The sequence below is a fragment of the Engystomops pustulosus genome, chromosome 1 (genome assembly GCF_040894005.1).
Source record: "Engystomops pustulosus chromosome 1, aEngPut4.maternal, whole genome shotgun sequence".
NCBI lineage: Eukaryota > Metazoa > Chordata > Amphibia > Anura > Leptodactylidae > Engystomops > Engystomops pustulosus.
Genome location: NC_092411.1, coordinates 21,150,219 through 21,174,240, shown reverse-complemented (window position 1 = coordinate 21,174,240; position 24,022 = coordinate 21,150,219). Strand labels below are relative to the sequence as shown.

Sequence of the window (24,022 nt, the reverse complement as noted above, 5' to 3'; positions counted from 1 at the left end):
GAAGAATTAGGGAGGCCTGGAAGAAGAGTCACTTCCGACAAATAAAGAGACAATAAAGGAGACGCTCTGCTGCGGGGGATCATACATAGAGAGCGGCCATGTACAAGGGATGCGTTTACCCTATTAAAAAGGGGATGAAAATAGAGAAACGTCACATAGAAGCCAATAATAGGATCATGAGGTCACTTTGCGTCACATGATGTCACTTTGCGTCACATGATGTCACTTTGCACAGCGATATATGGCGCACGGCGTCGTATTCCGCTCCTGCACGGCGCAGTCTGCCCATTGACGTCTATGAAGGACCTATATACAGCGTACATACAACGGCCATATATACGTCCCCCATACGGCCGTGTGAATGTAGCCTAAGAGTCGTCAGAGATCTGGACCTACAGAATCGAAACTCAGCCACATGCCCTGCAAATTGAGCAGCATCATTTCACAAAGTTAAAGGGGATGTCCCTCTTAAAGGAGATCTACCATCAAAGGAGGTCTCCACACATGGGAAAGGTCAGGTGATCCAGTGATTGGTCCAGTGAGTCAGTGGATACAGGAGGATTGAATAGACTATTACTCCTACAAGTTGCTGATATGGAAGAAAGTCTCCCAACAAAATCCATCCTGATAAACCCGGGACATTACCCGGGCTGTGGTAATCTTCTTATATTTGTTATCCATGGCCTTGTACCTTGGAAAATCAACTTTAAAAAATTATGAAAATGAGCCTGAAGGGCTTCTAAAGAACCCCAGTGCTGCAGATTCACAGGCTGTTAGACCGTCTCCCCCTTTGCTCAGAAGAGAAAGTTTAAGAACACAATAGGGGGAGTGCTCCTCCCTAAAACTGCAGCACGGAGGGGCTCTGGTAACACCCCCCAGAAGCTCTGCAGGCTTATTAGCATAATTATCAAAAGTTGATTTTAGAAGGAAGGAGGCCATGGATAATAAATATAAGAAGATACCACAGTCCCGAGTCCTGGATCTATGAGTAATGTCCCTGGTTTATCAGGATGGATTGTGATGGAAGATTTCCTTTAAAAATCAGCAATGTAGGAGTAAAAGACTTTCATGTCTATTCGCTGACTCACTGGACCACCTTGACCTGCCCCATATGTGGAGACCCCCCACCCCCCAGGAGCCTATTAGGTGGTCTGAGGACCTTGATGCTCAGCTACCACCACTGATATCACACGCACAGATAGACGTCCACTTACCCATCGTTGGAGCACGTGAGAAACTCCTCCTTTATTTTGGGGTGCCAGCACCCCCCGTTAAGCATCGCCGTATGACCCTGGAAAGGGAATAAGGAAGATGCTCATAAACTCTCAGCAAAAGGAACAGAAGTTGTTTAAAAGACATTTTGTTTTATTCGATACATTGTATTACAATTCCTCTCCAATTTCAAGATCTATGCTTGCTGTCAGGGAAACATTCCTGGTTTCACTTGTGCACATAATGCATGTTATACAGTCACGGACGAGGATCACAAAGATATACGACTATATGCAAATGAGCATTTCAGTGCACTGTGGGTGTGGCCATGAGATTCGGTGTACCCGGACATTGTCAAGATGGCCGATTTCTAGGCACCGAGTGGCGAAACTGGGCTAGAGAGATGGCAACCAACATTGTGGCCACTCCCATGATGCACCAAAATTCTAATTTGCATATAAATAAAAATGAAGATTTCTCTGCATTTAGGACACACTTTTACTTAGGGAAGACAATATTATGATGTAGGAGACTTCACCTACACGTGTGTAGCCTAAAAGTGACCCCGGAGTCGGTGGTTTACGTCATGGGCAAGGAATCGACTCGCTTTACTACGTGCAGAGAAAAATTAAGTGAAATGCAGTGAAAGATCCAAAGATTTTATTGCTTTTCCCATCTAATCCAATAAATCCCCCGCCCCCCCTCAGATGTGGGTCCAAGAAGGTAATTTGGGAAAAAGTTCCCATTCTTCAGTTCGCACACAACACACAAAACGGACCAAAAGGCCAAAACTATTCATCCAAAAAAGGAAAGGAAACAATGAGCTGGGTGTGTACACAAAATAAGATAATGCGCGGCTCCAGGCCCGATTACACGGGACATTATCAGGAAACTTAAAGGGGCGGTCTGGTTACAGCACGTTACTTTGTATCCTTCCTAGTCATACTGGGGCTCCCTTGTACCCCTGAAAGAGCGGTGGCACATGCACAGCCCCTCCATTGACTTTGATGGGGCTGCCTAGTACAAGGCTTGTACATCTGCTGCAGAACTACAGCATTCTGCTATATAACCCCAATCCATATCCATAGAAAACAACTTGATGTAACTCGAATAATAACGTTCCCATAAAATTGTGCCAGTACTTAACGGAAAATTTTTTTTTCAGGTGACTGCATCTTTATAGGATACCCAAAATCACAGAGGCATGAACTAGGGATAAACTTTCATAACATTGGGGCTCATTTACTAAGGGTCCGAACGCGCACTTTCGTCGGGTTTCCAGAATATTTCCAATTTGCCCTGAATTGCCCCAGGTTTTTGGCAAACGCGATCTGATTGTGGTGCATCGGAGCCGGCTTGCACGCAACAGAAATCGACAATCGGAAAAAACTTGGAATTTAAAAAAGCGAATTGTGCCGCAAGATCAACCACTTACATGCACCAGGAAGAAGGAGGTGAACTCCGGCGGACCTCGGCGCAGCAGCGACACCTGCAGGAACTCGGGCGCATGATCTTAGTGAATCCCGGCAGACAACGCAACACGGGATCGCGACAGGACCGGGTAAGAAAATCTGCCCCAATGTCTTTTCCCAATTATTGTCCTGTGTCGGACCATGTCAAATTAGCCCTTAACATTTGAGGGGTGGCAGGGGAGAGCACCTGTGTGACATCACATGACCAGGGATATAACAAGCCGTGCACCTGTGTGACATCACATGACCAGGGATATAACTAGCCGTGCACCTGTATGACGTCACATGACCAGGGATATAACGAGCTGTGCACCTGTGTGACATCACATGACCAGGGATATAAAGAGCCGTGCACCTGTGTGACATCACATGACCAGGGATATAACGAGCTGTGCACCTGTGTGACATCACATGACCAGGGATATAACGAGCTGTGCACCTGTGTGACATCACATGACCAGGGATATAACGAGCTGTGCACCTGTGTGACATCACATGACCAGGGATATAACGAGCTGTGCACCTGTGTGACATCACATGACCAGGGATATAAAGAGCCGTGCACCTGTGTGTCATCACATGACCAGTAATATAGCAAGCCGTGCACCTGTGTGACATCACATGACCAAGGACATAACGAGCCGTGCACCTGTGTGACCATACAATACATGGCGCTTGGTATACAGTAGAGAGCTGGTGGAGGAGTCAGTAGTCTCACCTGCTGATCTGACATCTTCTATGGATTCCAGTAATTTTGTTGGGGTTTTATATTTATATTTTCAGTACAAGTTGAATATTTTTCAAAGTCGGTAACCTGGGTCACCGATAGTGCATGCTATTAGATCATTCAATTAAGGGGTTGGGTAGGAAAGGGTTAAACAATACCCAATGTATAGAATGTTACTAGTGCCATAGGATTACGGAGCGGCATTCACTTCCCTGGAGATAAATGATTGGAGGAGCCGCATTCCTCCTCCTCGCACCGCGCTCCACAGTCTATCACGCGGATGCTCCGTACGGGGGTCTTGGCACTTTTCCCTTTCCTTACTTATTATTTCCATTGCACTTCTTCTTTTCCCGCTAGGATTTGGTGATGGAAGCTCTCGGGCTGCAGCAGACAAAACAATCCTAATGTTTTTCCATTGGCCTCGAAATACTTCAACTTGTTCGAACACTAAGAAAACTTCCTCTTCTTGCTCACCCAAGCGCAGCCGTGCGGACGGGGATCCAGGCAGCTCTCAGCACACCTGCACCCTCTGCTTCATCACTATGGGTGCTGGGTGCAGACCATTAGAGGTCAAGGACGTCACTTATCTGCTCATACACATATGCTTTCCTCATGGGTATACAACCTGTACATGAAGGGGGTAGTAGTTCTACAGACTACTGGGGACACCTACTGTAGTGATGCGGCACATGGACCACATGTGTGTCATAGAGAGTCCAGGACTCCCCTCCTAAGCAGAGTGACTAATAGGAATTACATTTCGGGAAACTGGGACCCTACACCCCAGCTAACTGGGTGGGCACCCAAAGAGGGTGACAGGCTTTTCTATACAATCTGTGGCTGGCACATGCCTTAACATCTTGATAGATAAAGCTTCATACATGGGGGCCCTCACCAGGGGGCCACAGTACCAGCTTTAGTACCCTTCCCTCGTTCCCAGTCACCTAGATGGGAAATCTACATTGCTCTACATAGATGGAAAAACCTAGCACAACAGCCCCTTTTTAGGATAATTGTTGTCCCAGGGGTCAGATTTCCCTAATCATAAAACGATGGCTTATCAGCAATTTATAAGAAATATTCTTTTTCAAAATATTAACATTCTAGCTACTTGCAGACACCACTAGGGGGAGCTGCAGAGCTTATTGCATACTGACTTACCATGTAGTCCATTGTATATATAGACTGTAGGAATCTGCTCAGCTCCCCCTGGTGGTGGCTGGCAGGAAAACAGAATTTTATGATCTAGCTCTATGTCAATGCTGATGATATGGTTATCTGTGTCAGTAAATCTGATATAAAGAGTTGTGCGTTGTGTACATGCATTATTATAACACATGATCAGACAACAAAGACTAGATACATACAACCTTGAAGTACCTTGGTATTTGCCATATCCACAATGTACTGGTCGCCCTTCACACACTCCATCACAGGGAAGCCGTCTCGGTCCAGCACCTTGGCCTGTGAGTTCCCGGCTACGACTAGGATGACATCCCCGGTGATGCTGTACTGGAGAGACTTGATCTGATGGCTGTGCGAGATAAAGACAAGAATCATTAAGAAATATGCAGAAAAAAAAGAGCCATGCCATAAACTAATGTTACAACTCTAGTATAGCTGTGATCCAGCCAAGTCATACGAGGGGAAGCTCCTGCTGCAGCCAGTGCTGTAAGAGGGAAGGCTCCTGCTGCAGCCAGTGCTGTAAGAGGGAAGGCTCCTGCTGCAGCCAGTGCTGTAAGGGGGAGGGGGAAAGGCTCCTGCTGCAGCCAGTGCTGTAAGAGGGAGGGGGAAAGGCTCCTGCTGCAGCCAGTGCTGTAAGAGGGAGGGGGAAAGGCTCCTGCTGCAGCCAGTGCTGTAAGAGGGAGGGGGAAAGGCTCCTGCTGCAGCCAGTGCTGTAAGAGGGAGGGGGAAGGCTCCTGCTGCAGCCAGTGCTGTAAGGGGGAGGGAGAAGGCTTCTGCTGCAGCCAGTGCTGTAAGGGGGAGGGAGGGCTCCTGCTGCAGCCAGTACTCGAAGGGGGAGGGGGAAGGCTCCTGCCACAGCCAGTGCTGTAAGAGGGAGGGGAAGGCTCCTGGTGCAGCCAATGCTGTAAGGTGGAGGGGGAAGGCTCCTGCTGCAGCCAGTGCTGTAAGGGGGAGGGGGAGGCTCCTGCTGCAGCCAGTGCTGTAAGGGGGAGGGGGAAGGCTACTGCTGCAGCCAGTACTGGAAGGGGGAGGGGGAAGGCTCCTGCCACAGCCAGTGCTGTAAGAGGGAGGGGAAGGCTCCTGGTGCAGCCAATGCTGTAAGGGGGAGGGGGAAGGCTCCTGCTGCAGCCAGTGCTGTAAGGGGGAGGGGGAGGCTCCTGCTGCAGCCAGTGCTGTAAGGGGGAGGGGGAAGGCTACTGCTGCAGCCAGTACTGGAAGGGGGAGGGGGAAGGCTCCTGCCACAGCCAGTGCTGTAAGAGGGAGGGGAAGGCTCCTGGTGCAGCCAATGCTGTAAGGGGGAGGGGGAAGGCTCCTGCTGCAGCCAGTGCTGTAAGGGGGAGGGGGAGGCTCCTGCTGCAGCCAGTGCTGTAAGGGGGAGGGGGAAGGCTACTGCTGCAGCCAGTGCTGTAAGGGGGAGGTTCCTGCTGCAGCCAGTGCTGCGGGGAGAGGGGGAGGCTCTGCTGCAGCCAGTGCTGTAAGGGGGAAGGCTTCTGCTGCAGAAAGTGCTGCGGGGGAAAGAAGCCTCCATGCAGTTATCTTACAGGCAGACTTAGGACAGTGAGGCGGAGGGGACATGGCTGATCACCTGAGCAGACATTTCTCAGTGTTAGTAGCGTTTCCCTACTATTAAAGCTCACAGAACTTTATCATAGCAGAATAGGAAGGGAAGGGGGGTGTATATGGAGGAATATCTGCCTCCCAGATGACTAGAAGAGCTGGATAGCTGCTCTTGATGTAGCAACTTACCGCAGCCACAGTGATGTTGAAATTTACAAAATATTAGTTTTCCATTTTAGAAAAATATTTCTGCGCTGCCCCCCCACAATAAAAACACATCTATCCATGGGATTTGCAACTCTTCTCCAATGAGGTGAATAATATGCAGTTGTAACAACACGCCCATGAGCAGGTGGCGAGACGCTTCCTTAGTAGCCTGTACGATTCTGGACGACCCCTTTAATAAGTTTCACAACTAATACCAGAGGTAAGGGGTGGTGGGGGTGAGTGTGTTTCAGGAGCTGGCAGGCCAGGGCACCGCGCCAGTATCTTACCCTGTAACAGGGCAATGTTAATATATTACAACTAAACAAGAATAGCGAATTGTAAGCCGCCATTGGTCGCGGCGGCGGAGGAGCGGGGATGGTATGCGCTAAGTTAAGCAAACAAAATGTTCTTGAAAATGAATTCTTCGAATATCATGGCAGCATCCCGGGCTCTGCTATTCCGGTAAGTGAGGAGGCTGGCGCTGATACGCCCGCGGTACGCCACTCTATCACACGCTGCTGTGTTGATGTTTTTCTTTCGAGGCTCGGCATGTTAGGACAAGTACGTCTCCAAAATCTATCTCGTGTCCATTAACGTACTGCCGAACGAGTGCTTGGAATAACAACCCATTATGCAATTGATGTTATACACTGTGTGTAATAACAACTTCAGGCCGTGCATCGTTGTATACATCACCCATCTAGGGAAACCTATTTGCATATTTCCCAGAATTCTGTAGTAGAGCATCAATGGCTACAAGTACCCACACATCTGCAAGGCAGCCTTAATTGGCAAAGTCTCAATAAAGAAAAATTTTACTCCCTGACCCTAGTCAAAATCCTCTCACTCAGCCAAGAGATGTAACGAGGTCGAAACAGCCCTGTACAGTTGGGAATCTGTTCCTTCTGGAATTAGATAAACTGTTTTGGCTTTTATCCCGTATCATGTCATTAGGCTTCCTGAAAGTCATGCTTGATGGTAAGGGGGCTGCCTTACAAGGTAGCAGAAGAGGTGTGGCTTTCCTTATCCCAAAACTATTTGCAAATTTCCCATTACCAACATAGGTCAATATACCACTATTACAGTAAATCCACTCACAGGATATAACGGGCAGTAGGTCACCCAACCGGTTTTATTTTGGGCTACACCAAAAATGAACACATCAATTTGAACTCTTTAACCCAGGGATCTGGACTACGATTAGACTAGCAGGTCACTACCTCTTCGTATAGTCCCGATGTAGTCAGCGACAACTGAAAGTAGTCCTAAGCCCCAGGAACATAGCAAGGTGTGGTCGTGGCAGACGGTTTAAAGTTTAAGGTAGACAACATGGGTCTGTAGTAAGGATTAGACGGGTGAACACAGACAAGGAATGAGATACATTGAACAAGCCGAGGTTAGGAACCTTTATGCTCAGGCACCATGCCATGGGAGATGATGCCTTTTATCACAAGGGGGTTTGCAGGGATTGGCCAGGGAAGACTATATGGACACCCTATGGCCCTGGAGGGACATGGAAACATACAGGCAAGGGAGTGAGGTAGCTCAATAGCCATGCCGCCAGCATTACACAGGTGGAGAGATAACCTGGTGATGACGGGGCCTCCTGTGGCTGGGATATATTATGAGTAAATGAACAACTCAATTCTTGAAGTTGACCTATTGGAAAAATATATCAGATCAAAGAGTCACCAGAAGGGGTGGGTGTTCCATGTATGTGATTGTTAGGATCTACCAAATGTAGGTGCAAGAAAATGGTGACATGGTAATGGAGACTCAAGGGTCACCGATACACGTCAAAGGAAAACGCAGCCTATCTGAGAATGGAATTCGCTTCCCCTTTAAGGATCTCCGCGTCTTCTTTTGCAGACAACTTCTAAAGGGGCAGTGTATGGGGTAACAAAATATTCTATACTTGCCCCATCATCACCACCACCACGGCCTGTCAGGAGTGATGGCGGCATGGAGCGGTGGTTGCTGCTATGGACACCCTATAGAGGGGTAAGTAGAGTTTTCGTCTATCCAACCCCCCCCCCCCATCCCACCAAAACTCAGCCCTTTAAGGAATCCCTGTACAACGTGTAGTTTATTATTCCTAGTTTATAATGTGATGGATCCGAGTCTGTATCTCTGTAATATTTTTACAGCGACTCATCCCGCACCACATTCCTACACAGTGGGGCACAGAATTTGGTGGTTATTTTTTGGCGGCCATTAATCTTGTAATAAAGACTAGGAGGTCTCTAATTAATAACAGGATAAGTATGTATTCAGCATCTGCTTCTTACATGAGGTCCTCCACAAATCACAATAAATCATCACTCTTCCTGGCATCACACATCAAGGCGTCAGAAGATCCTCCATGATAGTCAAGAGCCCTATCCACCATAGAGGAAACCAATGACATTGTTATTTGCTCCCAATAGTCCAAAATAATTATCAGTGACAGTGAAAAACTACTAGTCAATTCATGTTATTATACGGGGCCCCTGGAGAAAAAGTCCCAGAGATACTTCAACACTAGACAACAGCGTCCAAACCAAATGGAAACAAACGCCATTGATATCATAATAGTAGATGATAGTGTCTCTACCAGAGAGTCAATTACTGATGTTTTTATGAGGTCAAAGGACATGTTCCTAATAGAGAGAAGAGTACCCACCATAGAGTCAACCAATATCACCATTATGAGGTCCCAGCATGGTTGGTCCTTACCTCCATGTAGCGGTCCGCTCTCCAGAGGATCCATAACTGGCATACATAGTTGTGGACCACAGAGGTCCCAGCCCTTGTATTAGGCATCATACTCTGCTATGAACTAGACGCTGTCATGGAGGCTCCACCTCACTCTAGAAACCAGTGATCTGAAGTCCAATGGTCACCTATGTCCACCATGAGAGACATCATGGACATCACCATTATGGCTTCTCCATATACCATTAACTAAATTTGGTAAATAGGACGTCTCATCGCGAGCCACTTACCATTCACATGGTTGATGAGACCTGAAGGCCTGGAGGGAGGCGTCCATTCCTGCAAAATCCCAAAACCGGACGTCATAGTCGTAGCCGCCAGTGACAAGCCGTGCGCCTGAAGGGTCCAACCCAAGAGCGGACACCTGGAAGAGTATAAACCAGACACCCACTTTTAGCATCACTATGAGACAAACCGTGACCTATGGACCCCAGATCCAGCTTCCAAGACAGTGACAAAATCCTGTATAGACCCTGATGGCCACTGGTGGCGCTACAAAGAGAATAAATACAAGGGATTTTCATCTACAAGCAAGCAGGATGGGAGCCATAACTTGTGTCACAGGGAGAAGGAGTGCTCCCATAGTGACGGGCACATAGGTCTCAACTGCAATTTTCTAGGCCGACTGCTTACTACCTATAGCACTGTCCCCTGTATTATTGACTATGACTATGCTCTTTATGTGGACCGGGGCCAAAGTTTCACTAGACTTAATCACCTTTCCTGAAAGATTACCGGTTTTATACATTATTTGCTATTTTTTCATCACTGAATGCAAATGAGCCTGAGGGGCTCCAGGCTCCATAGGTGGTAATGGAGCATGTAGCCCCTCAGGCTCATTTGCATACAGTCCTTCATCCTGGTGGTAGATGTCCTTTAAGCTTTGAAACCACCTTATGATGTAAATAGATTTGTGACCTCCCTATTACTACACGTCTTATAACAGAGAATGTAATGTACGTAAGGACCCCGAATTATTTGTATAACATCCTTTTACATGTCATTCATGGGGGGAGTGATAGACCCAACCACTGCATTTATAAAGCAAGGAATGATCCATCTGTAACATAAGAGGTGGTAATGGAGGGTAGACGTAGCGCTGCTGTGGGTGATATTATCTTCTGAGCCGCCTGCTCTCCTCCATAGCTGAGATGAAGCTAAACATTACAAGTACGCCATCCAGCTCACTTATCCACACAGCGCCTGGGTGGTCCGCTCACTCCAGACCCTCTATACACATCCCAACCCAATAAATAGCTAGAATAGTAAAATTACCATTACATAGTCTGCTCTATAGCAATACTATAGTCAGTGCAACAGTGCAACAGTGCTACAGTGGTAGCAGCCATAGCAGCTGTTATGGGGCCTGCAGTGTCAAGGGGCCCCGGCATACGACCTGACACTAAAGAATGGAGAACGTGTATAGCAATCTATACATAAGAAAAGTCAAGGGAGGGGACAGCAGCAAAATGACAGGACTAGGGATCTCTACTCACCTTAGTCAGTCTATGATAAAATACAGTCAGTCCTCATTGATGGACCGGTGGAGTGCCCATTATAGGATTCCAGTGTAGCATGACTACAGGAGTGACCCTACAAGTCCTGCTCCCTTTTAAACTCATTGATCCAGGCACCGTGACTGCGGTAATCTTATGCGTGTCCCTGCACAGTGTAACAGCCTGTGAAGCCCTTCTGGCATATTAGCATTACGCTAAATGTTGATTTTAGAAGGAAGGAGGCCATAGATAACAAATACAAGAAGATACCACAGTCCCGGTGCCTGGATCTAAAAGTCCCTATAGACCCTCTGCCCATTTCTGGATGCATTACCTCTTATCCCATACATCCCAAAGAATAAAGGAGCCTTGTGGGTCACATTTAGGGTCACACTTAGTAAATCAATTATTAACTTGGCCTCTTTAACAAAATCCAACTCTCCACTGAAGAGTTAAGAGGTGACACCCCTGGTGGTACACAGGGGAACATGGATCATCTCTGCCCCCCTCCAGCCCATGAAAGGAGCCTTATGTGTCCCCCTTTATCTGCCGCACATCAATCACTGATCCCGGACTTTATGATGCCGGACACATTAACGGTCTCCTCCGAAAGGTCAAAGTTTTCAGGAAGAAAATTTAGGAGCTCATGTGGAGACTCTCTGCTTGAGACGGCAGAACTTTCTTGACCTTTCGTCTTGCTTCATTGAGTCTCTAAGTGCCGGGATCCAAGGGCAATTGAAATCTCAAATCTGAGTCTTTTGTGTTCTGGTGAAGGGCGATTTCACTGGGATAATACAGATGGCACCCATCATTGACCGGGAGCAGGTATACATCACCAGAACAAGCCCACCCTGACATAACACAAGACCCCATCCTCTACACGACATGTCCTCAGATGTCTTACACACTGGAGCCTGACCCTAGAGCTCACAATCTAACCCCTTATCTCCAGAAAGATCAGGATCAATTTCAAAGGGATGGAGAAAGAGGGAAAGAAAGAAAAGAAAGGAAAGAAGAAAAGAGGAGAAAAGAAAAAAAAGGAAGATAAGGAGAAAAAAATAAATAAATAAAAAGAAGGAATGAAGAGAAAAGGGAGAATGAAAAAGAAAAAGAGGAATGAAGGAAGGAAGGAAGAAAAGCTGATAGACTGTAAGCTCTTATGAGCAGAGCCCTCATTCTTACTGTTTTATACCATTATGTTATTACTCAGCATTGTGTAAATTTGTATGCATCTCTTACATTGCTGGAGAATATGATGGCGCTACATAAAGATATAGATAGATTGGATAGATAGATATGAGATAGATAGATAGATATGAGATAGATAGATAGATATGAGATATAGATAGATAGATAGATAGATAGATATGAGATAGATAGATAGATAGATAGATAGATAGATAGATAGATAGATATGAGATAGATAGATAGCAGGAGCCAGCGCTGTAGTAACAGCTCCCATACGCTCTCTGCCCAGTGTCCAGCCGCTGCTTTCTCCGGGACACTAAACACCAGGGAGTTGTGGAGACGAAATTGTGATAAAATGGAATGCTGATTCCTAAAAATATATAATAAATTATAAAAATGGATGTTCTATTCATGGTTTAAAATTATGCTAATGAGCCTGAAGGGCTCTGGGCATGTTATTGGAGCCCCCTGTGCTCTGGCTTCACAAGCTGTTACACTGTGCAGCCTCATGTCTCAGTCTCCCCCTTCATGTAATCTCAGGAACACAGTGGGGCTTATTTACTAAGGGTTGCGGATGGCACTTTTGTCAGTTTGTTTGCTGTTTTCGGGCATTATGATTAGATCGCAGAGCTCTGCTGCTTCCATGCGACAGAAATCGGGGTCCGGGCCGTCGGACAATCCGACGGATTTGGACTGAGCGCGGGATTTAACTTTCAAATTGTGTCGCAAGCCCAAGCACTTACATGCACCCGGAAGAAGTTGGGGACCATTTTGGTGGCGTTGGAGTAAGATTGAGGCTGGGTTCACACCAAGTTTTATGTATACGCTTAGAGTAGACATTGAAAAATAGTGACAGGGCACAGTTGTTACCTCCGTTACCTCCGTCTGGCCACTATACCTCCTGTACTGCAAAAATACATGATCAGCGGAGGCAATGGGGAGCGGATGCAACGTATTGCATCTGTCCCCCGCCGAGCACATACATCACTCAGCAGGAGGGGGAACCCGGTAATGTCACTGTCCTTCAAAACAGTTACATCAATGGGGGAAAAACCCCCACCTCCAAATCTTAATTGGAGAATTCAGGTGCAGGGGGGTCCCCAGGTATAGCTATATAGGCATACACGTCTGTGCCACACGTTGCAAGGACAAATCTGAATCCTCCAGACGCGTCCTTACAAGGTATGGCAATTAACGTGGTGTGAACCGAGCCCTAGGCTAAATTCACATGAATGTGTGCCCGGGAGAGGGGGGTGAGCGCCGTTAGCCCCGCTCTCTCTATAGAGATACATGATGCACGGCGCCGTATTACAGGGAAAGATAGGACACGTCCCATCTTTTCCCGGGGTACAGAGCATGTGCAGCACCGTACTGCTCCGTGCGCCCATTGCTGTATATACGTCCCCCAACGGTCGTGTGACTGCAACCTTAGGGTGAATTCACACGCCGTGAGCTGGAGAGGAGGAGGAGGAGGTGGCCCCTCTTCCCTCCATAGGAAACAGCGGCGCACAGCCGCACACTCATAGAGAGATAGAGCAGGCTCTATCGTTTTGCGGTGTGCGGCCCGGATCGGTGCCACACATGTATTGCCGCCGTGCCTCTATTGCCATCTATGGGGACGTACATGCGGCTGCAAACTTGAGACCGCGTGTAGGTCCCCACAGACGGCCATGTGAATAAGACTCGGAAGTTTGGCTTACTGACTCCACATCCCTGATAAAAGCCGCTCCGGTCCTCCTGACACCAGCACCCTGCGCTCCGTCAGGTGATCTGCTGATGCTTTATGGAAAACCGCGAGGGACTGATACAGAAAACGTACAGAGGAATTGTACATCTCCAATGTCTGATGATATTCTATACGGTGATGTGTCCGGGAGCTCGTACACAATGACGGGCGATCGATCTTAGAAGAAGGAAAAGTTCATATGTAAAAATATCCCAAAATGTTTAGGCTACGAGTCTCCGGGGAGGACAGAGGTGGAGGCTGCAGACGCATTGTGTCAATGGAGTGGCAACAAATATGTAGGAATGTTACATTCCCGGCAAACGCCATCTTTGTGGAAACAAATTACGTAGGCGTGGCGGAGTCACTTACCGTCTTTGTACCGTGCTGAAGCGTTATTTCATGCGAGTCCGGGATCCTTTTAATGGGGTTCTGGTATAGAAAACACGAATGTAAGGTCAGTACATACATACACACATATATAACATACAATACTATATACAGCAGCCAAACACGTATACACTGCATATAATGGTGAGCACCTCTAGTGGTGGTGTATAATGTGTATGTAGTGAGCTCCCCCTAGTGGTGGCTGTATAATCTGTATGTAGTGTGCTCCCCCTAGTGGTGGCTGTATAATCTGTATGTAGTGAGCTCCCCCTAGCGGTGGCTGTATAATCTGTATGTAGTGAGCTCCTCCTAGTGGTGGTGTATAATCCGTATGTGAGGAGCTCCCCCTAGTGGTGGCTGTATAATCTGTATGCAGTGAGCTCCCCCAAGTGGTGGCTGCATAATCTGTATGTAGTGAGCTCCCCCTAGTGGTGGCTGTATAATCTGTATGTAGTGATCTCCTCCTAGTGGTGGTGTATAATCTGTATGTAGTGAGCTCCCCCTAGTGGTGGCTGTATAATCTGTATGTAGTGAGCTCCCCCTAGTGGTGGCTGTATAATCTGTATGTAGTGAGCTCCCCCTAGTGGTGGCTGTATAATCTGTATGTAGTGAGCTCCCCCTAGTGGTGGCTGTATAATCTGTATGTAGTGAGCTCCCCCTAGTGGTGGCGGTATAATCTGTATGTAGTGAGCTCCCCCTAGTGGTGGCTGTATAATCTGTATGTAGTGAGCTCCCCCCTAGTGGTGGCTGTATAATCTATATGTAGTGAGCTCCCCCTAGTGGTGGTGTATAATCTGTATGTAGTGTGCTCCTCCTAGTGGTGGCTGTATAATCTGTATGTAGTGAGCTCCCCCTAATGGTGGCTGTATAATCTGTATGTAGTGAGCTCCCCCTAGTGGTGGCTGTATAATCTGTATGTAGTGATCTCCTCCTAGTGGTGGCTGCATAATCTGTATGTAGTGTGCTCCTCCTAGTGGTGGCTGTATAATCTGTATGTAATGATCTCCCCCTAGTGGTGGCTGTATAATCTGTATGTAATGATCTCCCCCTAGTGGTGGCTGTATAATCTGTATGTAGTGAGCTCCCCCTAGTGGTGGCTGTATAATCTGTATGTAGTGAGCTCCCCCTAGTGGTGGCTGTATAATCTGTATGTAGTGAGCTCCCCCTAGTGGTGGCTGTATAATCTGTATGTAGTGAGCTCCCCCTATTGGTGGCGGTATAATCTGTATGTAGTGAGCTCCCCCTAGTGGTGGCTGTATAATCTGTATGTAGTGAGCTCCCCCCTAGTGGTGGCTGTATAATCTGTATGTAGTGAGCTTCCCCTAGTGGTGGCTGTATAATCTGTATGTAGTGTGCTCCTCCTAGTGGTGGTGTATAATCTGTATGTAGTGAGCTCCCCCTAGTGGTGGCTGCATAATCTGTATGTAGTGTGCTCCTCCTAGTGGTGGCTGTATAATCTGTATGTAATGATCTCCCCCTAGTGGTGGCTGTATAATCTGTATGTAGTGAGCACCATCTAGTGGTGGCTATATCAATCCACATGCAGCTTGTACAGAATAAACATGAGAAAACTGCCCATTTTTGGAGATTTTCGATGGTTTTCTAGAATATCCATTTTAAGGAAACAGTTTACTCAAATTTGTGAGCAATTTTAAGAAAATAGTTGGATGGGTAAAGCACAGGGCAGGATCATCAGTGTTATGGGGGGGGGGGGGTGAATGGGTGTTTTCCATTTATATGAATGAGCTATGGAGGACGCCATGACAGGTAATAAAGCATGATGGTGGGAAACCCTAGAGAGTGGAGCAAGACCCTGCAGAAGTGTGACCGCTCGCTGACATTACAAACAGCGCCATGTTTGCTCTGCTGATTACGATGGATACGGACCTCACGCTGAATATCCGCGCTCACATTCCAGCGCCGGAGAGACGCAGACAAATCCATCAAAACAACAACAACAAGCCGCCGCATTCATTCCTCTGCTGTAACGTATCGCAAGCCACCAGCGGGAAAGAACAGGTCTTAAAGGGATCTTATACGAGAATATATGGGACTAAATCTTGCGCGGAGAAAAGTCTGATGCAAGTGCCCCCGCAGGATTATTGTGGACCCCATCTCACCCCGTATGACCCCCAAAGTCACAGCCTACCCACAATACTTACAATATAGCAAATCATAACATGATGTCTGAAAGGCAGCGTCTGCAGCGCCACTCTTGACCACAGGCTGTGTCCGGAACTGCAGACCCAAACATGGTCGTCATTTTAGGATCCCCTTTGTGGGGGGTGGAGGATTCCTCGCAGTTTCTCTACAGGCACCACCACCTGAAGAGAGTGCATAAGGGGGTCCCCCTACCCCAAATCTATTGCACAGGCATAGAGTAGCAGCAGAAGTCATGTCACGGTGAGCATAGATATATAGATCTATCTATATCTGTATATCAATGTATATAGATCTATATCTAGCTATATATTATATAACCCCCCCCCCCACTGCTGATTATCTGCATGGGGTCTGCTCTATACACTATTGTGTATGTGCACAGCCCCACCTACTGGTCACACCTGTGCATTACCACAGAGAAACCGCTCCAATACTGAGGGTCTACATCTTATATTATTCATCTGCTAACTCTGAGCCTTCTGCCCACACATAACCCACATAGATGGGGATTGTTTAGAATAGGATTCGCCATTCAGGATCGAGGGAATGCTGGGTGACATAGGCCTATGACAGGTCATCCAGGACACAGCTAAGGATGTATACAACTATATACGATGAGTTACTATTTGTAGGAGTAGTAGTTTGCCAGAGAGATGCTCTGCAGTAAATCCTCATCGGAGGTTAATTTTAGCGCGAAATATTCTGCAACATAGATATGGGTAGTGGTAGAACTGCACGGCCCTAACAGATCCAGCAGTTAAAGAAAATCTACCACCAGGATGAAGAATTGTAAACCCAGAACACTGACATACTGGTGTGTGCCCCCTCTGGCAGGATCTGCTCTACTTTTAGCTTCTTATGCAACGGATGTTACAGGAAAAGGCTTTAAAAATTATGCAAATGAGCCTGAGGGCCTCCAGGCTCCATTAACACCTATGGAGCCCAGACCCCCTCAGGCTCATTTGAATAATTTTAAAAGCTTTTTTTGTAAAAACCAGAGCACCAGAAGCTAAAAGAAGAGCAGATCCTGCCAGAGGGTGATTGACAATCCTTCATCCTGGTGGGAGATGTCCTTTAAGGCCCCAATAGAGGGTCATTGCCCCCTGTAAAGGAAGTGTCCTGGTTCCCCCAACAGTTTTGGAAGCCCAAAAAATTAAAAAAAATGAAAGTGATAGTTATTAAATACTGGACATTCACATTGAAGCCCCAATCTGATGGCGTCAGTATAAGAAGGGAGTGACATCACTCTGACAATGTAAGGATCTGACACATTGTCACAAAAGCTTCACCGACTTTCCCACACGAGTCACTGAGGTCAAATAGTGGGAAGACAGAGGCGAGGCACTTCACGGCTCCGTCCTCCGACAGGGAACAATGTATGGAGCAGCGGAGTCCTCCAAACACCAGCGGCCTGGTATAAACACTGACGAGACGCTGCAACGCGCCATCACGAGGGAAACTCGCCGGACTGCACCTCCAGGGGAAGACATTCATCACACGGATGATCTGTCAAATCATGTGCCAATTACATCCTTATTATATCATCACATAGGATGAAACCTTTTTACAAAGCAAAGCGCCAGCTACATAGACATAAACTACTAATACATTTCCACCTGCCTACAAGAACCACCAGGGGGAGCTGAGCAGCTTACTGCAGACTATTACCTACATAGAGCTCTTTGGAACATAGATATCAGTCATCTCCAGCTAGTGGTGGTATATATACAGTATGTAGTAATCTCTTGAGCTCCCCCTAGTGGTGGTGTATATACAGTATGTAGTAATCTCCTGAGCTCCCCCTAGTGGTGACTGTAAATACAGTATGTAGTAATCTCCTGAGCTCCCCCTAGTGGTGGCTGTAAATACAGTATGTAGTAATCTCCTGAGCTCCCCCTAGTGGTGGCTGTATATACAGTATGTAGTAATCTCCTGAGCTCCCCCTAGTGGAGGCTGTATATACAGTATGTAGTAATCTCCTGAGCTCCTCCTAGTGGTGGCTGTATATACAGTATGTAGTAATCTCCTTAGCTCCTCCTAGTGGTGGCTGTATATACAGTATGTAGTAATCTCCTGAGCTCCCCCTAGTGGTGGTGTATATACAGTATATAGTAATCTCCTGAGCTCCTCCTAGTGGTGGTGTATATACACTATGTAGTAATCTCCTGAGCTCCCCCTAGTGGTGGTGTATATACAGTATGTAGTAATCTCCTGAGCTCCTCCTAGTGGTGGCTGTATATACAGTATGTAGTAATCTCCTGAGCTCCCCATAGTGGTGGCTGTATATACAGTATGTAGTAATCTCCTGAGCTCCCCCTTGTGGTGGTGTATATACAGTATGTAGTAATCTCCTGATATCCTGCTAGTGGTGGTGTATATACAGTATGTAGTAATCTCCTGAGCTCCTCCTAGTGGTGGTGTATATATAGTATGTAGTAATCCCCTGGTCTCCCTAGTGGTGGATGTATATACAGTATGTAGTAATCTCCTGAGCTCCCCCTAGTGGTGGCTGTATATACAGTATGTAGTAATCTCCTGAGCTCCTCCTAGTGGTTGTGTATATACAGTATGTAGTAATCTCCTGAGCTCCTCCTAGTGGTGGTGTATATACAGTATGTAGTAATCTCCTGAGCTCCCCCTAATGGTGGTGTATATACAGTATGTAGTAATCTCCTGAGCTCCCCCTAGTGGTGGTGTAAATACAGTATGTAGTAATCTCCTGAGCTCCTCCTAGTGGGGGCTGTATATACAGTATGTAGTAAACACCTGAGCTCCCCCTAGTGGTGGCTGTATATACAGTATGTAGTAATCTCCTGAGCTCCCCCTAGTGGTGGCTGTATATACAGTATGTAGTAATCTCCTGAGCTCCCACTAGTGGTGGCTGTATATACAGTATGTAGTAATCTCCTGAGCTCCCCCTAGTGGTGGCTGTATATACAGTATGTAGTAATCTCCTGAGCTCCCACTAGTGGTGGTGTATATACAGAATGTAGTAATCTCCTGAGCTCCCCCTAGTGGTGGCTGTATATACAGTATGTAGTAATCTCCTGAGCTCCCACTAGTGGTGGTGTATATACAGAATGTAGTAATCTCCTGAGCTCCCCCTAGTGGTGGTGTATATACAGTATGTAGTAATCTCCTGAGCTCTTCCTAGTGGTGGTGTATATACAGTATGTAGTATTCTCATGAGCTCCTCCTAGTGGTGGTGTATATACAGTATGTAGTAATCTCCTGAGCTCCCCCTAGTGGTGGCTGTATATACAGTATGTAGTCTTCTCCTGAGCTCCCCCTAGTGGTGGTGTATATGCAGTATGTAGTAATCTCCTGAGCTCCCCCTAGTGGTGGTGTATATGCAGTATGTAGTAAACCCCTGAGCTCCTCCTAGTGGTGGCTGTATATACAGTATGTAGTAATCTCCTGAGCTCCTCCTAGTGGTGGCTGTATATACAGTATGTAGTAATCTCCTGAGCTCCCCCTAGAGGTGGCTGTATATACAGTATGTAGTCTTCTCCTGAGCTCCCCCTAGTGGTGGTGTATATGCAGTATGTAATAATCTCCTGAGCTCCTCCTAGTGGTGACTGTATATACAGTATGTAGTAATCTCCTGAGCTCCCCCTAGAGGTGGCTGTATATACAGCATGTAGTCATCTCCTGAGCTCCTCCTATTGGTAGTTGTTTATATAATATGTAGTAATCTTTTGAGCTCCTCCTAGTGGTGGCTATATATACAGTATATAGTAATCCCCTGAGATCCCTCTAGTGGTGGATATATACTTAGTATGATGAAATCTCCTGAGCTCACCCTAGTGGTGACAGCAGAAAGCAGAATGAATTAATATATACACTCACCGGCCACTTTATTAGGTACACCTGTCCAACTGCTCGTTAACACTTAATTTCTAATCAGCCAATCACATGGCGGCAACTCAGTGCATTTAGGCATGTAGTCATGGTCAAGACAATCTCCTGCAGTTCAAACCGAGCATCAGTATGGGGAAGAAAGGTGATTTGAGGCCTTTGAACGTGGCATGGTTGTTGGTGCCAGAAGGGCTGGTCTGAGTATTTCAGAAACTGCTGATCTACTGGGATTTTCACGCACAACCATCTCTAGGGTTTACAGAGAATGGTCCGAAAAAGAAAAAACATCCAGTGAGCGGCAGTTCTGTGGGCGGAAATGCCTTGTTGATGCCAGAGGTCAGAGGAGAATGGGCAGACTGGTTCGAGCTGATAGAAAGGCAACAGTGACTCAAATCGCCACCCGTTACAACCAAGGTAGGCAGAAGAGCATCTCTGAACACACAGTACGTCGAACTTTGAGGCAGATGGGCTACAGCAGCAGAAGACCACACCGGGTGCCACTCCTTTCAGCTAAGAACAGGAAACTGAGGCTACAATTTGCACAAGCTCAGCGGAATTGGACAGTGGAAGATTGGAAAAACGTTGCCTGGTCTGATGAGTCTCGATTTCTGCTGCGACATTCGGATGGTAGGGTCAGAATTTGGCGTCAACAACATGAAAGCATGGATCCATCCTGCCTTGTATCAACGGTTCAGGCTGGTGGTGGTGGTGTCATGGTGTGGGGAATATTTTCTTGGCACTCTTTGGGCCCCTTGGTACAACGCCACAGCCTACCTGAGTATTGTTGCTGACCATGTCCATCCCTTTATGAGCACAATGTACCCTGTAACATCTGATGGCTATTTTCAGCAGGATAATGCGCCATGTCATAAAGCTGGAATCATCTCAGACTGGTTTCTTGAACATGACAATGAGGTCACTGGACACAAATGGCCTCCACAGTCACCAGATCTCAATCCAATAGAGCATCTTTGGGATGTGGTGGAACGGGAGATTCACATCATGGATGTGCAGCCGACAAATCTGCGGCAACTGTGTGATGCCATCATGTCAATATGGACCAAAATCTCTGAGGAGCTTCCAGCACCTTGTTGTATCTATGCCACGAAGAATTGAGGCAGTTCTGAAGGCAAAAGGGGGTCCAATCCCGTTACTAGCATGGTGTACCTAATAAAGTGGCCGGTGAGTGTATATTGTGTATTACATGCGCATGCGTATATTACATATAACAGCTGTAGCCATTCACTGGCCTCTATGTTGATCTCATAAGAGGTGACGCAGCAGGTAACATTTCTGCAGATGGAGATTGACTACAGTATAACATTTTTTCTCACATTCTCTGCCAGATTACCCCTTTAAGTGAACAGGAACATTCAGTCTTGACCTTTGGATGCTCACGCTGTCGACGATTCGAACCCTTCCGACACATTGTAACAAACTCCCTTGCATGAAAAGCACATGATAAGTACAGAGATCCTGTTTCTAAATGTAACAAAATGTTTCCATTTACTGAAACAAAAAGGAAACTGGAAAGTTGGGTTAAAGGGGATGTCTCCGCTCCCACCCTATTTCTCATATTATTACGTTCAGGATAGGTCAGCAGTATGTGATGGGAGGGGGTCCGACGCTTGGCCAACAGGAACATCAGGTGTGTGCACTAAGTGTTGGACCCCTGATGTTCCTGTTGCCTGACAGTGGAAGCCTAAATAGCTGTCGGACCCAAGACTTATCTGACCGCCCTGATGAGAGGAGCAATAAAACCCCTTTAAGACTGAGGGGACCCCTCCTGCCTTGTATTACACAGAAACACATTGATGTGACTGTACATGTACTGCTTCATTCCTCCTGCGGGGGCGCTTCAGGGAAACTGAACACTTCCTGCCGCTCTGTTCCGCACAGATCACAGCCAATCACCTTCTAACAAGCAGGGATGGTCTTCACAGCGGGGACCCCCTTTAAGGACACGGATCGCACCAGCGGCACAGGAAATGGCATCTTTTCCTATGACCTACAACTTGTCTTGTGAATAAAATACGGAGTAACGAGAAGTCGCAGCTTCCTGAGCGCGAGGATAATTCCATCATTTCCTTTCTCCGTCTCCTCCACAATAGAAACTAAACAAAAGGCCATTTATCAGAGTGATAGGAGAAGACGCCCGGCTCTGCCATATTTATAGCCCGGAGGTTCCCGCAGGTCATGTCCTGTGTATGGGCCACCGCGGCCGCCTCAAGTGGATGGGACGCACTCTCTACACCATGCAGGACGCATGTGAACACTGCCTTAAAGGGGTTTTCCCACTGATGACTGGATAGAGGGGAATGTGTGTCCAACCACAAGGACAGGAGCCTCCTGCCATCTAGTGGTCAAACTGGTTAATAACTTATGGTTATCGACAGGTTAGATACATATACACACAATTAAAGGGGTTGCCCTGGTAAAACATACCAATGTCTCTGTTGGGCAAGACGGCTCTATCCATTGTGTAACCTCCACATCGAATTCCTCCATGATGAACTCACATTGAAGTGAATGGGAACGGAACCTGCACGGCCAGAACTTTCTGCTCCTGGTCCTGTTCATTGTTTAGCAGGGGCATAGAGTAAAGTAATGCCCCCGCCCTATCAATCTCATATCAATGATCTAGCCTATGGAATGCCCCTTTAAGAAGTCTAACCAGTAGCACTTGAGTATAGTTGAGGGCCTGGGACAGTGCCCAGCACTATAGGTGTAGTCCGCTGAAATGCCCCATAGAAATGGCCCTACATGCACTGCATCGTCTTGATGTGAAACCCCCTATAACAGTCACAAGTGCATGATGGGAAACATGAAATATGTGCAGGAGTGGTGGAATATTACATTGTATTACACTATAGACAAATTACTTCCCCCTAGAAAGGACATTTTACTCCCCTACCAAGGGGTTTGGTAGTTTAGTGGAGTAAAATCTGATGACAGGTTCCCTTAGACTGAGTGATCATATAAAAGCCTATGACCATGTCTCCTGCAGGGACTTCTCAGTGACTTGCACATATTTCTAAGCCCCTTGGCGCGCACATACATTCGGGATGCAGTCACCAAAGTATCGGGATGGCTCTGTGCCATGTGACGGCATCTATAAGGAATCTGTCTATTAGTATATAGTAACCGCCTCTTCTATATCGCGGCGTGACAAACAGACCATAAGATACTGATATTAGTCACCAAGGAACAATAATACCAAATAGGGGATTTACAATAACCAAGAGGTTCTGCAGTGACAGAACGCGTAGCATAGAGGGATCACCCGGGCAGAGGGAGACATAACAATCGGCTGTACGGCTGTCTTTCTCCGGGGGGCAGCAGTGACAGACGACGGGTCCTCCAGCCTGGATATACATTAAAGCCTTCATACTTGGCAGAGCAGAGATGCCACCCACCCCGAGCATAGACCACAGTCCTGCTATGTTATAACTGGCTTCATGATGGGACTAAATTTATAGATGTGGGACAAAATTCCCCCAAACCTCCCTAATTTCCATGAATTTCAGGCAGAGCGCTCCATCATGGAGACGTCGCATACAGAAATAGCTGTGTGGTGTCTCCTAAGCCCAGGCTATAAACATACAGGATTCCCCTCCGCAGCACATTCCTCTGTACAATATATACAATACTGCAAGGATCAAGCACCATCTATAGGTGTAATATGTGTACTACAGGATCAACTCTAAAAGTCAAAGTCAACTTCTGAATAACATGAACAAAACATATTATGGCGTTCATCTCTTCCATTATCAAGTAATAGGGGAGACTCTCCCCAAAATCTACAAGGTCTGGTTCTGTGTACAGTGCACAGTTAGATGGGGTTTCCCACTTAGTACCTGGTGTCGGACCGCTGGGACCCCCATCACTGGCTCCCGATTGCCCTTTCCAGCTACTGGCAATGCACCATAGGTTCCATGGATGTGATCTCCTAAAAACTTGCAAGTCTATAAAGGTCTGAAACGTAAAACCTACTCAAACAATGGGACGTACTTTTACGTCTCTATGTTGAAAAGGGCGTATGGCCGAGACCTCTCCATATATCCGATGGGATGATTCCCACACAAAACCG

General features: G+C 46.9%; 1 protein-coding gene across 2 annotated transcripts in view; it reads right to left on the bottom strand.

Annotated features, from left to right (window-relative positions):
* WDR70 (WD repeat domain 70) overlaps positions 1–24,022 on the bottom strand; it is a 153,225-nt gene that overhangs the window by 123,224 nt on the left and 5,979 nt on the right. For both annotated transcript variants that reach the window (XM_072135264.1, XM_072135257.1), the window contains exons 6-9: positions 13,894–13,953; positions 9,345–9,478; positions 4,792–4,945; positions 1,215–1,291 (exon numbers count right to left, since the gene is read on the bottom strand). In XM_072135264.1, coding sequence (XP_071991365.1) covers positions 1,215–1,291; positions 4,792–4,945; positions 9,345–9,478; positions 13,894–13,953 — 425 coding nt within the window. The remainder of the gene's footprint in view (positions 1–1,214; positions 1,292–4,791; positions 4,946–9,344; positions 9,479–13,893; positions 13,954–24,022) is intronic.